The sequence below is a fragment of the Eumetopias jubatus genome, unplaced genomic scaffold (genome assembly GCF_037043125.1).
Source record: "Eumetopias jubatus isolate StellerSeaLion01/CBP00866 unplaced genomic scaffold, mEumJub1_p1.0 scaffold_4, whole genome shotgun sequence".
Lineage (NCBI taxonomy): Eukaryota > Metazoa > Chordata > Mammalia > Carnivora > Otariidae > Eumetopias > Eumetopias jubatus.
The window spans coordinates 178100827-178114674 of record NW_028274810.1 but is presented as its reverse complement, the minus strand read 5'-3'; the positions used below and the strand labels follow the sequence as shown (position 1 = coordinate 178114674).

At 41.5% G+C, this 13848-nt stretch overlaps 1 protein-coding gene across 2 annotated transcripts in view; it reads right to left on the bottom strand.

Annotated features, from left to right (window-relative positions):
- CA8 (carbonic anhydrase 8 (inactive)) overlaps window positions 1–13848 on the bottom strand; it is a 91476-nt gene that overhangs the window by 23910 nt on the left and 53718 nt on the right. Inside the window, exons 7-8 of one of the 2 annotated variants that reach the window (XM_028108427.2) lie at window positions 12311–12423; window positions 947–1116 (exon numbers count right to left, since the gene is read on the bottom strand). In XM_028108427.2, coding sequence (XP_027964228.1) covers window positions 982–1116; window positions 12311–12423 — 248 coding nt within the window. In that variant the 3' untranslated portion in view covers window positions 947–981. The remainder of the gene's footprint in view (window positions 1–946; window positions 1117–12310; window positions 12424–13848) is intronic. The other variant, XM_028108437.2, reaches the window with a different exon arrangement.

Below are 13848 nucleotides of genomic sequence, written 5' to 3'. Positions count from 1 at the left end.
AGCTTCCCGAAGCCAGAGACTTCTATTCATCTGTGACTCCCAGTCTATATCATACCACTCGCACAGTATGTGAGCTTATACTCACCACGGTCCATTATACCAAGTCCAAGCTCTGTCCTGTTTACCTATGTAACTTCCAACAGATGCTTTCCTCTGTGGGAAGCAGCAGTTGGCCAGCTATGTGCGCTGACCGATGTTATGCACTCTTAGGTAATTCACGAGGTAAAGAAATAATCCAGGATACAGTCGTTTATGTATATTTGATCTTTCCCATGTCTGTGAGATTTTATTTTGTCAGCTCTTTGGGGATAAGGTATGCATATATTCAATCCAATATATTAAAATGCATAGATTATATTTCAGTCAATAAAGAAACGTACCATATTCACATACCTAGGAAGTGCTTCTTGATCTTTCAAATAAAAGCACTTCCACAGGACAAGGATTTTAATGCACGCCAGATCTGCCCTCGCCTACCCCGATAAAGAGGTCAAACCTGCATTAGACGAGGGTCAGCCCTGAGGCTCACATACCCCTCCAGAGGATCCCTTTATGTTCCTCAGTCATCAGGAGGTGACTGCTGCCATTTCAAGGGTGCCGCATAGGGAGCCCTAAAAAGGACTTTTACCTCTTTACCTTGAATAAAGAGGGGATGCTTCTCTGCCTTGGGGCTCCTTACCTGATGAAGGCTAGTAGTAAAGCAAAATGGGAATTAAACGCTGCTCTGGTGGGAAAATACAAGGATCGGAGGTTCTTTTTCAAACACTGCATGAAATTTTTAAAGCCACCTGACTTGTAATTAATAAGGTTTAAGAACATGTCACCACTTTTATCAAAGCGAAGTGCATTCACACTGCTACATCATCAGGATCACCATGAGACTAACTCTGGTGTGACAGGTTTATATGACTGGGAGCCCCATTTTCCTTACTCAATCTGCACATACCCAGATGAAGGCCGTCTTGTTCCCATTCTCTCTGGCTACTGAAATGCGGCTCTAATGACTCTGTCACTAAGTGGCTGAGTGGGTCTAAAATTGTCTCCCAAAACCCCATCACAGCCTTCCACGAGCTCTGCCCCCTTCACATGTGTCCTCAGCCTGCGAAATTCTTCAATCTGAAAATAAAAACAGAGCAAAACAGCTTGATTATTTACTAGACATGAACAAGACTGGAGTTTCCTCAGTGACTCAAAATATGCATAAATTGTAGCAGTTTATAAAAAGAAAATGAAAATTAATCTTTAAGAAGAGTAAGACCGGGGCGGGGGGGCGGGGGGGGCTGGGTGGCTCAGTCGTTAAGCGTCTGCCTTCAGCTCGGGTCATGATCCCAGGGTCCTGGGATCGAGCCCCGCATCGGGCTCCCTGCTCAGCGGGAAGCTTGCTTCTCCCTCTCCCGCTCCCCCTGCTTGTGTTCCCTCTCTCGCTGTGTCTCTCTGTCAAATAAGTAAAATCTTTAAAAAAAAAAAAGAAAAAAAGAAGAGTAAGACGGACTTAATTCTTCCAAACCTAGTAAGACATGAGACATCACTGCTGCACGAGAAATGGAGACAGCAGAAGGAGAGATAGTAAGGTCTCCAGACAACCCCAACAGCCACAGAAACCTGCTGGATTTGCTCACGCCAAAATGCAATACACCTCTCTCTAAAAGCTCTCACACCTATCTGTAACATAATAAGAGGCGAACAAATGAGTAAGTATTCCAAGCATAGCTTTAATTAATGAATTCCAGTATTACTGTATGTTAGCACTGATCAGGCGTTAGATTTATCAGATGGAGGTGTCCTTCATCACAAGACTCTCTCCACTGCTCTTCTAGCTTTTCGGAGAACACTGGTCCAATGAAAACCTCTGACTGTCCAAAAATGTAAGCCCAACTTCTCCCCTTAGCAGTATCAATTTTCATGTTCATCTCCCTTTCTCAGGTGGCCTCCCCAGATCCCATGGATTCTCATTACACGTTAAGAAAGTCCCAGAGTCCCAAGGGTCAGTTTCTCCAACTTAACAGGTCTGCGCCCCCTAAGAACCTTCCGAGGAGTAGCTGAACCCTCCGAAGAGAAGCTGAACCCTCCGAGGAGTCGCAGAACCCTCTGAGTAGCTGAACAACAAGCAAATGTGATGAACGTTCCCCAGACTCATTCCCATCAGTCCATTTATCTACAGGACTCATCGTCTGCCATTCGCTTAAATGCCACACGGTCACATGACACAGTCCTCACTCCTTTCACAAAAGAGGAAACTGAAAGATTAAGAGAGTTTCCATGTTACCTGGGTCTGACAAGTCCACCTGCTCTTCTGCCAGCTCCACTGCCACTTCTTCAGAAATTCCCATCAACCCAGTATAACCTGCATCCTCCATATATCACAGGATATGGAACTGCTTTAAACAGCATCAATCCCCCAAGTCTGCCAGGTCTGTATCACAGGACTTTATCTACAAAAGTTCTTCCTACAGCACAGCCACAGAAGTCTGCCATTCATGAACTAAAATGAAATGCAGGAGACCCATGAATTCGGGGGTTCTAATAAAAGTCTAGACACCCCTAGAGACTTTAGGGACTCATGAAACCCCTGAATGATACACAAAATTTTACATGTGCATTTCCTAAGAAGAGGCTCCCGGACCCCAAAAGAATGGACTCTCACAGGATTCTAATACTCCGAAAATTCACATACATGTTGGGAAACAGAGCTGAGGGAAAAGGAAGTCGCTTGTTATATTAGAATGCAAGTTAGAAATCTAATCTCTAAGGTCTTATTTTCTCACGTCTCCAAATGATTTCCCTAAATGTTGATTTCCCTACATGGGATAAGACTGACCCACTTGGTACTGTCCTGTTTTTTTGCTTTTTTATCATACCTACGTGCTGTCCTTCTACGGAAGTGCCAGTGACATAAGCAATTAGCTGTTTAATCTACACAGTGGTTTTTCCCTAGACCTTCTTGGGATCTTAGGTTGGGAATATAATATGGGCATCACCTATTGTTTGCTGCACCTGGAAAACTTCCAGAGCCAAGTCTGCAGGAGAATCCCCTGTCCTTATTTGTGGCATGTATTTTTACTGAGTTCTCTCTAAGCATGGAGTGGAAAGGAAACTAGTCAGGCTTTTTCAAACAGGAGAATATGGAGGTGAAGGCAGTTGGCTCTGCATCAAAAGCCTAGTTCAGAGGCACCTGGGTGGCTCAGTTGGTTAAGCGACTGCCTTCAGCTCAGGTCATGATCCCAGGACCCTGGGATCGAGTCCCCCATCGGGCTCCCCACTCAGCAGGGAGCCTGCTTCTCCCTCTTCCACTCCCCCTGCTTGTGCTCTCTCTCCCTCAAATAAATAAAATCTTTTAAAAAAATAAAAATAAAAAATAAAATAAAATTTTAAAAAGCCCAGTTCACACCCTGGCTCTGACACCTAAGACCCAAAAGGCCAGGCTACGTCTCCTCTTTACACTTCAGTTTTCACATGGATATAAGGGATGACAATAACAGCATTTGCAAGGACGGTGTAAGAAGCAAGATAATTCATGAGAATCGCTCAGCATACTTCCACAGCACACAGAAGTGTTCAATAGATACTGGCACAACTTCTTTTGAAGCCAAACCTTTAGCATCTTGAGATAAATATTTAGCTAAAATTTTCTGTGCAAAAAGTATACTGGAAATAATAAACCAACTGACTGAGAAAACAGAAAGTCCTGCCCTCCTCGTACCCCCTTTTACATGTAATCACAAGTAATGGCAGCAACTAGAATCCACACACTATGCACGGGGTCACCGATGAGCAATGCGGACTAGAAAGTGTACTGCCTAAGCATATTTTAAGGAAGACTCCATTTCTGACTGACTTTGAAGCTTATTTTAAAACTAGGTTAATTTTATATTTACATATTCTATAGTGACGAATAAATCTTTCAAGCCCCAGACCTCAACCTGAAGCAAATAATGTGAAAACAGCTTCTTCTAGAACAGACGATCGGAATCCACAGCCAGCCAGTCTCAAATCACTGCATTCTTGGGAGAGAACTATTTCACAAGAAATGTTTTTCTCTGATCATAGCAACACTTTGAAGACTTCAAACATCAACAGAGATCGAGGGGAAAACACGCCTTTCTAAAATGCCAATTTTTCTGAAGTAACCACCCCTCAAAACCTTTAGTCACTTCAAATGGTTTTAAAAACACGTACTGTGGTATCTCCCACTGAAGAGAGAGAGAGAGAGAGTGAAAAACGAGCAGAATAATATCAGGATAAAAGTCTGCCACGAAATTCAAATGTCAGAGCAGTAGAGAGACTATCACACGTTATCAGTAGGGATGATTTCGTCAATTTTTAATGCTACTCTACTTAAACATGGCTATTGGTTTTTAACCAATTTACAAGAAAGAGAGGACAGAAACCCAAGCTTCAGGGAGACATGCTTGTCTTCTGAAGGTAGCAGAGTTGAACAGCTATTCTCTGAATCGCACGTGCACTCTGCTTGGTCTAAAGCATTGACTCCAACCTTCACTGACTCATGAACCAGATTATTCACTCAAAGTTCAGCTTTAAAACCGTTTTCTTTAGGAGTGCACTTAAAGTGCTAATTTACAGGGCTTAGGGTTTGGCACTAATTATTTTTAAAAGTTCCCAAGTTCCTGTGCATATGCTCTCACAAATGTCTTTTCACTTGCATCTCTGTTACCACGTTAAAATTAAGAGAAAAAGAACACATCAAAGTCAACGTTCTCATCTTATTTTTTATCATCAGGCAATGAAATACATGAATTAGAGTAATATAATTCCTGATGGAAGCCATCAAGTAAGAGTCAAAAGCCAGCTATACTTAAATAGTCCATAAATAACGTATATATACTGAGATTATGTCATTGATAGGACTCTCCGCCTTTCATGTACTCAGTCTTATTGTTTTTATTTCATTTTCTTCAACCCACTATCTCACTTTTTTTCTAAAATCATTGTTTTTTTTTTAAAGACTTCTCATCCATAAACCAACTCATCTGTCACTGACTCCTTAGTCTCATCTTTCTAATTTTTCTGAGGAAGAGCTCAGAGAAGAGAAGATCCTCTGCCCAGTACGACTGATGCCAACTTGCCCTTCTTCCAATCCCCAGTCCTGGTCTCTGCCAGGGGTCTTCCCATCTTCACTTGAGGGCAGCTACTGAGGAGCTACACATAACGCAAACTTAGTCAAGAATTACAGTCTAGAGCGCCTGGGTGGCTCAGTCAGTTAAGCATCTGTCTTTGGCTCCGGTCATGATCTCGGGGTCCTGGAATCAAGTCCCGAATCGGGCTCCCTGCTCAGCAGGGGGCCTGCTTCTCCCTCTCCCTCTGTTTGCCACTCCCCCTGCACATGCTCTCTCTTTCTGTCAAATAAATAAATAAAATCTTAAAAAAAAAAAAAAAAAAAAGAATTACAGTCTAGAGTTCGTGACCACAGAGGAAGCACTCTCTATCATGGAAGACACTGAGGAAATACATCCCAAACTCCCCTCAAGTGCCTAAAAACCACATGTTTTAAGAAAGGGAAGGAGTGTGCCAGGAAAATCTAGAGTTGCACTATCTCAGTGTGGCCACTGAGCATCTGAAATGCGACTGGTCTGAACTGAGATGTGCTGGCAACGCAGGACATACCCTGAAGTCAGATTTAGCATGAAGTAACCATGTAAAAAAATCCCACCCATGCTTTTTTATATTCACTGCATGTTAAAATGGTATTTGGGGTACACTGGGTTAAAATATACTATTTAAATTCATTTCAGCTATTGATATTTAGATTGTTTTATTGTGGACACTAGAAATTTTAATCTTATGTATGTGGCTCACATGGTTTCCACTGGATAGTCAATGCTTTCCTTAAGAAACTCTGCATTCTGCTATTAGAATGCGGTTCTAAATTACATACGGAGGTAAATTCCAGTAGACAAGAAACAGGGGTCCTCAAAGTGTGCTTCCTGGAATAAGTTCCTCTCCCAGTCCTACTGGATCGGCAACTCTGGGGTGGGGCCCAGCAATTTGTGTTCAAACAAGCCCACCCAAGTTTGAGAATCATGGATACGGAAGAAAATTCACAACAAATGTTCCCCATCACTTGAAATCATTTTCAAACATGACCACGTGGTGGTCCCACAGCAACTTGGGTCTTTAGAACCCATGTGGGAAGCACACAGACAAGAAAGGCCCTGCTGCTGAGTCCTGAACCTAACTGGACCTCTTTGGTCACCCAGGACCAGGTGGGCTCTCAGATCCCACCAGCCAAGCACACACCATACCCTGACTCGGGCTGTCGGGGCTAGGAAGAGTCCCACTTCTCAACCTCTCAGAAATATGTAATGGGGAAGGAAGAAGAGGAGGCAAAACCGAGAAGAAAAGAAAATTAAAGTGGTTTTCCAAGTTCTTACAGACAAATATCCACATAGTGAAAAACAGTGAACACATTTATGCTCCTTTGCTTCCCTGGTGTTACTGGAGTTGAAAGAGAAAGAAAAAAACAAAGACAGGCGCATCTAACTGAAGAAAGCAGATAAACTAAGAAGTAGGAATAGATGAGTAAGGGGGAAACAGAAAAAGAGAGAAGCAAAGTAGAAAATGGAGAGTAAAACTTAATCAATATCTCTGTGTATGCGTGCATACTTGCACACATGCCATATTATCAATTTTGAATATTGTTCACATTTTCATGTCTCTGAAAATCAGGATGGGTCTTATAATTTGTTGACAGATTTGATGAAATTTGGTATTTTATTCTGTTCTTGGAATCTCATCTCCAAACATAACAATTCAGCTGAAAAAATTTTTTCCTTCAGCTTCCTAATGCTTAGACCACTATTTATTGAAAAGTAATTTAACAGTTATAGATCATAGCAAAATAAAATTACACATATTCAAATCCATCCAGTTGCATGTTTTTTTCCCCTAGCATATGGTATGCTAACCAAGCATAAGATGAAAAAATTCAGTTGAGCAGAGGCTTCCAGTTGCTTACTCTAGAATTCTGATACCCAGGAGGATGTGAATGTTCCATGATAGGCTTAACTGTCAACACTGCACGTCAACAGATGACTCCTCCTTAATTGAGATGCTGTGCATTTCATTAAAAACTACGATGATTTAGAGCCTTTTCTTTAATGTGGCTAGTGCAGACATTCTTATCCTATGGCAGATGGTACATTTCAAGAGACCAGTTGTTTCCATAATAATACCCAGCAGCTTAATTTACATACATTAACCCCAAGATCTAAAAGGAAACATTTTTTCTTCAATACAAAGTTTTATATTTCTCAAAATACTCAGCTATGCAAAGACTCTACCTACTACTGGCCGTTCCTTTTGTTATTTTACATACAAATAATATTTTATAACCCCTCCCTCCATCTCTCTTCCTCTTTAACGGCAGTAATAGGAGACATCTCAATTTTTCTTGGTCTGAATTCTAGAATCCCATCTTTCCCTTTAGTCCTCATTTTTCCTGCCCTCTCTGGACCCTTTCTATTTTTGCTCTGCTTTCTCTGAAGTTATATGAGCAGCAACAGTGAAATATTTGAGTCAAGAACAGACTAATTTACATTCTCCAAAAATTACAATTTTTTCCCCAAAATCAACCTAAAATGCATTTTAATGTGTGTGTGTGTGTGTGTGCGCGCGCGCGCACGCGCACACGAGCGCATTTTAACACCGATGTCCTCTGAACAGATGCTGTAATGGAGCTTTGTGCTAATAGTACCTAATCTTTTTTCTTAAAAAGATGCAGCTAATTGGAAAGTCATCTATTTTCAAGAGCAGTTGATGTTATTCTTTCCAAAACACATTCCTCTGGCTTTGGCTCCCAATTAGGAAGATATGGCTTTTCCCAACAATTGAGGAAATGACTTGGTGGGTGAGGGTTATTAGAGTCTGTCACTGGCCTTACTCAAAGGGATAATAGAAAGCAAGGTTCCCTTTGAAACCAGCCAGACACAAAGGCAGGCACAGTGATTTGTCTCTGAATTTTGGCATAATGTGCTAGTCAACAGGGGAGTAAAACTTTACTGCTCACATTTACAGAACATCAGTTAACATTCACAGTATGGTTCAACAGTACCATTCCCACGCATTAACATGCTGGCAAGGGAATTCTTAATGGAATTCCAAGAGGAATTTAAGAATGTTCTCTTTTGTGGCTCAACAAGGTTAATCTCAGCTAACTTCCAATAAACAGAAATTTATTGTGCTGATAAAGTTTTATTTTTCACTAAAAGGTTTGATCTATTTTTAGAAAAATACCCCTAAATAGAGCAATGCTGAACAAATGGGACTGCAGACTCAGCTTCTTCGATTTCATCTCCATGCCTGAGACCTCTCCTTGTGGCTCAATCCAATTAATACTTTTCCACCCTTCACTTAATGTTTGTGCAGAAATGTGATACTTTCCATCTCTCCACTCCCTCTCTCCTTAAAACTCACACCTCCCTTGGCTTCCAGACATTACATCCCACCAACCTCCTGACTCTTCCCACCCCTTGAGTCATTCCACGGGGACAACTATCCCAATGCACACCCTTATCAGCTCCCCTCCCCATGCTCTGCATTGTTTCTTTTTCTCTCCCTAAAGGATCTCCTCTTCTCCACATGTGGCTTCAACCATCACCTATGTATTATACCCCTTTCTTGGGATGTCTCAAAGGCATCCTCAAACTCTCAACATTTACAACCACAAACTCATAATACTCTGCATAAAGCCTGCTCTTCCATTTTTATCCCCTGTCATGGTGAAGAGCGACATTACACTCATTAGTCACTCAAGCCAAAATCCAGGGAGTAATATGCGGCTTCGTCCTCCCTGGAAACCTTCCTATGTCGTCAGTCACCAATTCTACTGACTCTACTGCTTTATTATTTCTAAAGCCATTCCTCTCCTTTCATCGCACTTCACAATCTTAACTAGATTGACATCTTCGTACGGGAGCTACAGAGAGGTTTCTCAAATTCAGACTTGGTCTTGTCTCTCTCTCTTTCTCACAGTGTTCCAGGAATTCCTTGCTGCCTTCAGGAAGCCTCCACAGCACAACATCAAGGTTCTTTGGTGAGTGTCAGGCCCGTGATCTCCTCTCCAATTGCATCTCATGACCCTGGCCCTTTACACTAACAGTGGGCATCTCCAAAGGCCTCTGTGCCCATGCAGGCTCTTCTTCCCCAGTCAGCAATGCCCAGTAACACTCGCGCCACACCCCATTATCTGGCCTGGGGAAGGTCTACCAGATGGCTAAATCTTATTAGGTACCCGTCCTATGTGCTAGGGCATATTCATGTCATACCAAAGCACTGTTCACATGAAATTACTATTCTTTCAATGTGAACATATTTGCCTTTCCCCCCAGATGGTGAATTCCTTGAGGTCAGAACCATGTCTTATTGGTCCTCCACTTGCAGTGCTTATTACTACAGCTCCTGGAATATAGAAAATGCCAAATTACCAAATTCATCAACGAATGCATGAATTAATGAATAAATTATCCACCTTATTCTCAAAGGAGAAATTCCACATCCTAACATCTGACTATGACAAGGGTAAAGGAAGATGGGACTACAGCAACATATTACCTTATCAGTAATTTGCTTGTGTTCATAGAATCAGGGACATGCAAAGGCCAATGAATGAGTCCCCAGCAAAACATATTGCTTATTAAGCTTCATTGTTTTGAAACTTAGTCGTCTAAGATGTTGTGCTACTTGCTGCAACAATGAGAAAATGTGTATCACTGCCCCTAAAAGCAAGATGTAGGAAAAGTAAATGCAGAGGGATGTTCGATCTTTGATATACGTCATTCCCAGAACAATCACAACTCTCCCGCCCCAGCTTAGGACAGCTGAAGCTGCAGTCTCAGTCTGACCTGGATCGGTCAGCCAACAACGGCCTTCACATACCCACCTCCTCATCCCAAACCTTCTTCCCTGCTTCGGAAATGTGGTATCAGCGAGAGAAGTGACTTGGAGTAACCAGATGGCAAATGGAGAGTAGTAAGTCCCATGGGACCCTACCAGCTTTGAAAGTTCTCTTGTAAAAGAGTTCTCTTATAAAAATTTTCTCAGGAAAACCTCCAAGAGACTGTTTCTCCCATCTTCTCCACTCTTCTTTTCCCATACTCTTTTCTTTCATCTCATTTGTTCGTGTCCCTTGGCTCCTTCTCCTATGCCAATGAGCCCTAAATCTCTATGTCCACATCAGCCTCTGAAGGTCTCGTTCTGTGTTTCTGTCAAAAGAAACCAAACTCCTCCAACTGAGAACACAAAACAGGCCAAAAAGGTAGAAACCTTCTCTAGTACCAGTGAGATTTTCCCGACAAGGTCTCATATAGAAAGAGGATCTCAAAGGAACTGTGATATCATAAAGGGCGGGAGTTGAAAGGGGACAGTGGTTAAGCACCCAAACCAGTGACAATCACCCGGAACCGGGTGGGATCTCAAAACCACCCACTGGCACCTGGGCCCATTGCTATAAGGCATGGTTATTTGCCACTCAGGCGGGCAGCACCCACCCTACTTAAATTCTCTGAGGCATCTGTCACTATTAACTTCCCTCCCCTCCTCCACATGTGGGCCATCCTCTCTCCCATCCTGGGCCCCAGGACATCACTCCCTCTCAGGTGTCCTTAAGTTAAGTCCTTCTTAGCTCCCTGCGTGGTGCCATCTCCTCCAGCTGTACTGAGGTTTGGCAATCAGCCGACTGTCCTGTCTCCTCCTCAACTTGAGCTCAACTCATCATCAAATCCATTTCTTCTCCTTCCTGGACATGAATCCTGAATCCACTTCCCAGCTCAGCAGGGAGTCTGCTTAAGACTCTCTCTCCCTCTGCCCCTCCCCTGAGTTGGCAGGTGCACGCACCCGTGCTCGCGCTCTCTCTCTCTCTCTCTCTAAAATAAAGAACTCTTTAAAAATAAATGAATAAATCTCTTCTGTGAGAGGTCACTGGAATGTTGATGTTTATTTGTTACAGCAGCTACCATCTTTGTGGTTAAAATCCAAACCCGTAATTATTAGTCCAAACTTCTATCCCCAACATTAGACTCAAATTTCTAATTTCTTTCCTCTCCTTTACCAGACTTACTCCTAACATTTTTCAGGAATCACTCCCGGTCCCACCCAGGCCAGGTTGGGTTTCTTTCCTATGTGTGTCTGGAGCACCTTACTGCTCACAATCAACACAACCGTCTGTATGATTGTCTGCTTCTTCTACTCTGTGGTAAACATTTTGAGGGTAAAGACTGTGTTTTAATCTCTGTATTCTTTGTGTGTCTGCTTGGCATTCAGGAATAGTTTCTTTTAAGAACATAGGGATAAATGAATAAATAAGGGATCTGTCATATTAAAAATACAAAAGCCTAAAGGTGGTGTGATCAAAGTCTGTAAAAGGATGGAGAAGCTAAATTGGGAAGTTTTAAAAATTAAGCCTTAGAAAAAGAAAAAGAAGAAACTGTTAAAAGTTGAAAGGATTTTGAAGATTTAAGGACAAGCAAAGGAAGGCTTTACTGAGTAGTTAATACACTTAAAGTTCTTAGAAAGTGATAGGAGATGTAATAAAAATTTGTAAAAAGTCACTAAAGGAAACTTCATTTTGTTTGGAGTACAGCCTAAGCCTTCTGAGGTTGATCATGAAGGAAAAAATACAGCCTTTTAGAACACATCCCTGAGCTCCCTGGAGGACAGGAGATATTTAAAGCACCTCTTTTGAAATAATATCAAAATCATTATTTAAACACATTATAATGATGTTGCCTCATGTTCCACCAGCATGACAGTTCAACTCAGTGCCCCCACCCACTGTGAATCAGCATTTAGAGCACCTATGCAAAGCTCAAGGTGAGAAGCAGGCGACCAGAAGTGGAGCTAGAGAACAATCTGGCTCTTCCCAAAGCATTCTTTTTACCTCCTTCACCCTTCTGCTTACAGAACTTTTCCTGTGCAAGCGAAGGAAGAAGTATTACAAAGCCCACATGACTCACAGAAATAAGCAACATTTTCACTTCCAAGACCTTTCTCCTCTCCAGTCCTGGGGAATCCCGCACAAAGAAATAACTAGACTAATCAAAAGTCTGACTATTTCAGTGACTTGTATTTACTCTATAAAAACTAACTTTTAAAATACAGATCATAAACGATAGCTGGGTTTTATTCATCCCTGACCTTTCAATTGCTTTCACTGGTTCAAGACATCTAACTTTCATCTGCGAAGATGTGACTGATCTAAAGGAAGATAAAACATAAAACAGACAGTTCCCTTTTACAGAAATAATATTTAACCTTTAACTCAGAACTTCTTCTGAAAGATTTAAAGTGCTGTACTCACCTGCAGCTGAGATATGGTTAAAGGGTATCGGAATAATATCCAGGTAACACCTTCGCTGCAAGGTGGAATGGTAAGAGAGCCTTCATACACCCAATAATCCCGCAGCAAAGGATCTGTGCAACCGGGTGGCCACGTCACAAAACAGTAAATTAATTAATAATTTCGAAGATGCCAACAGTAATTTTCAAAATTACAAACTGCCTATAAACAACACTTTTCGGAACGAGTCATTTTAAACTACAGCCTCACACATGCATTCTTAAACTAATCATCACGGAGGAAACAACCAACGGGAAAATATGACGAGCCCTCTTCCTAGTATTTATAGTGATTTCTATCCATGTATCACTATATAAGCCAAAGATGGCTATCCAAACGTGATATATACATATATGTGTGTATGTATAGATCCAGTTTAGTCACTTTAGAAGAAGTGTATCTGTGTTGCTTTTTACTTTATTGAAGGATCTACCTGACTTATTCATCACCTAACCCAGTACCAACTGAATGTGAGGCACTATTCTAAGCATTTCACATGAACTCATTTAACCCTTACAACAAACCAAGGAGACAGGTACTATTATGGTACTATTATTAGCCCCATTTTTCAGATGGGGAAACTGTACCACAGAGGGTTACGTAATTTGCCCAAGGTCACCCAGCTAATAACTGGCAGAGCCAGATTCAAAACCAAGCAGTCTGACTTCAAAGACTGTGTTTTTAAACATTCTGTTTTAGCCCTCTCTATACATCTCCCTCAACAGCAAAACACGAAGTCCTATTATGACAGGACAAAACAAATCATTCCTACGTAATCTTTTAGTTCTGCATTAGAAGAACTCTCGATCAAATATGGTGGATAAAAATGTTCAACACATGGCAAAATCTGGTTTGTTGTAAAGCAATTAAATGTAGGCCGTAGATGATACATACAGTGCATCAACCTATTTGGTTTTGTTTAAAACACTAAAAAACAGGGGCGCTTGCGTGGCTCAGTCATTAAGCATCTGCCTTTGGCTCAGGTCGTGATCCCAGGGTCCTGGGATCAAGCCCCGCATCGGGCTCCCTGTTCAGCGGGAAGCCTGCTTCTCCCTCTCCCACTCCCCCTGCTTGTGTTCCCTCTCTCTGTGTGTCTCTCTCTGTCAAATAAATACATAAAATCTTTTAAAAATAAATAAATAAAACACTAAGAAACAGCATATAATTTAGGCAGAAGAATGTGAAGACCAAAATTTTGTACAAAACAACCTTTAGCTACAAACTATGTTTTGAGTATTTTATACGCAATTCTTACCTGTGTAGGTATACCTAAATAATTAGAATAACATCTATATGATAGCACTGCAAAGAGTTTACCTTATAAAATTAGATACAAAACTTAATTCACTCTAGAGATTAGTAAGAACCTCACTGACCAATCCTAGAAGTATATCAAAATTATGTTATTATGCTCATGCTTTACACAGAGGTAGCAATTTTTGCAAATGAAAATCCAAAGGAAACTCTTCAAAGAATAATGGAAAAAGGGACAAAATGTT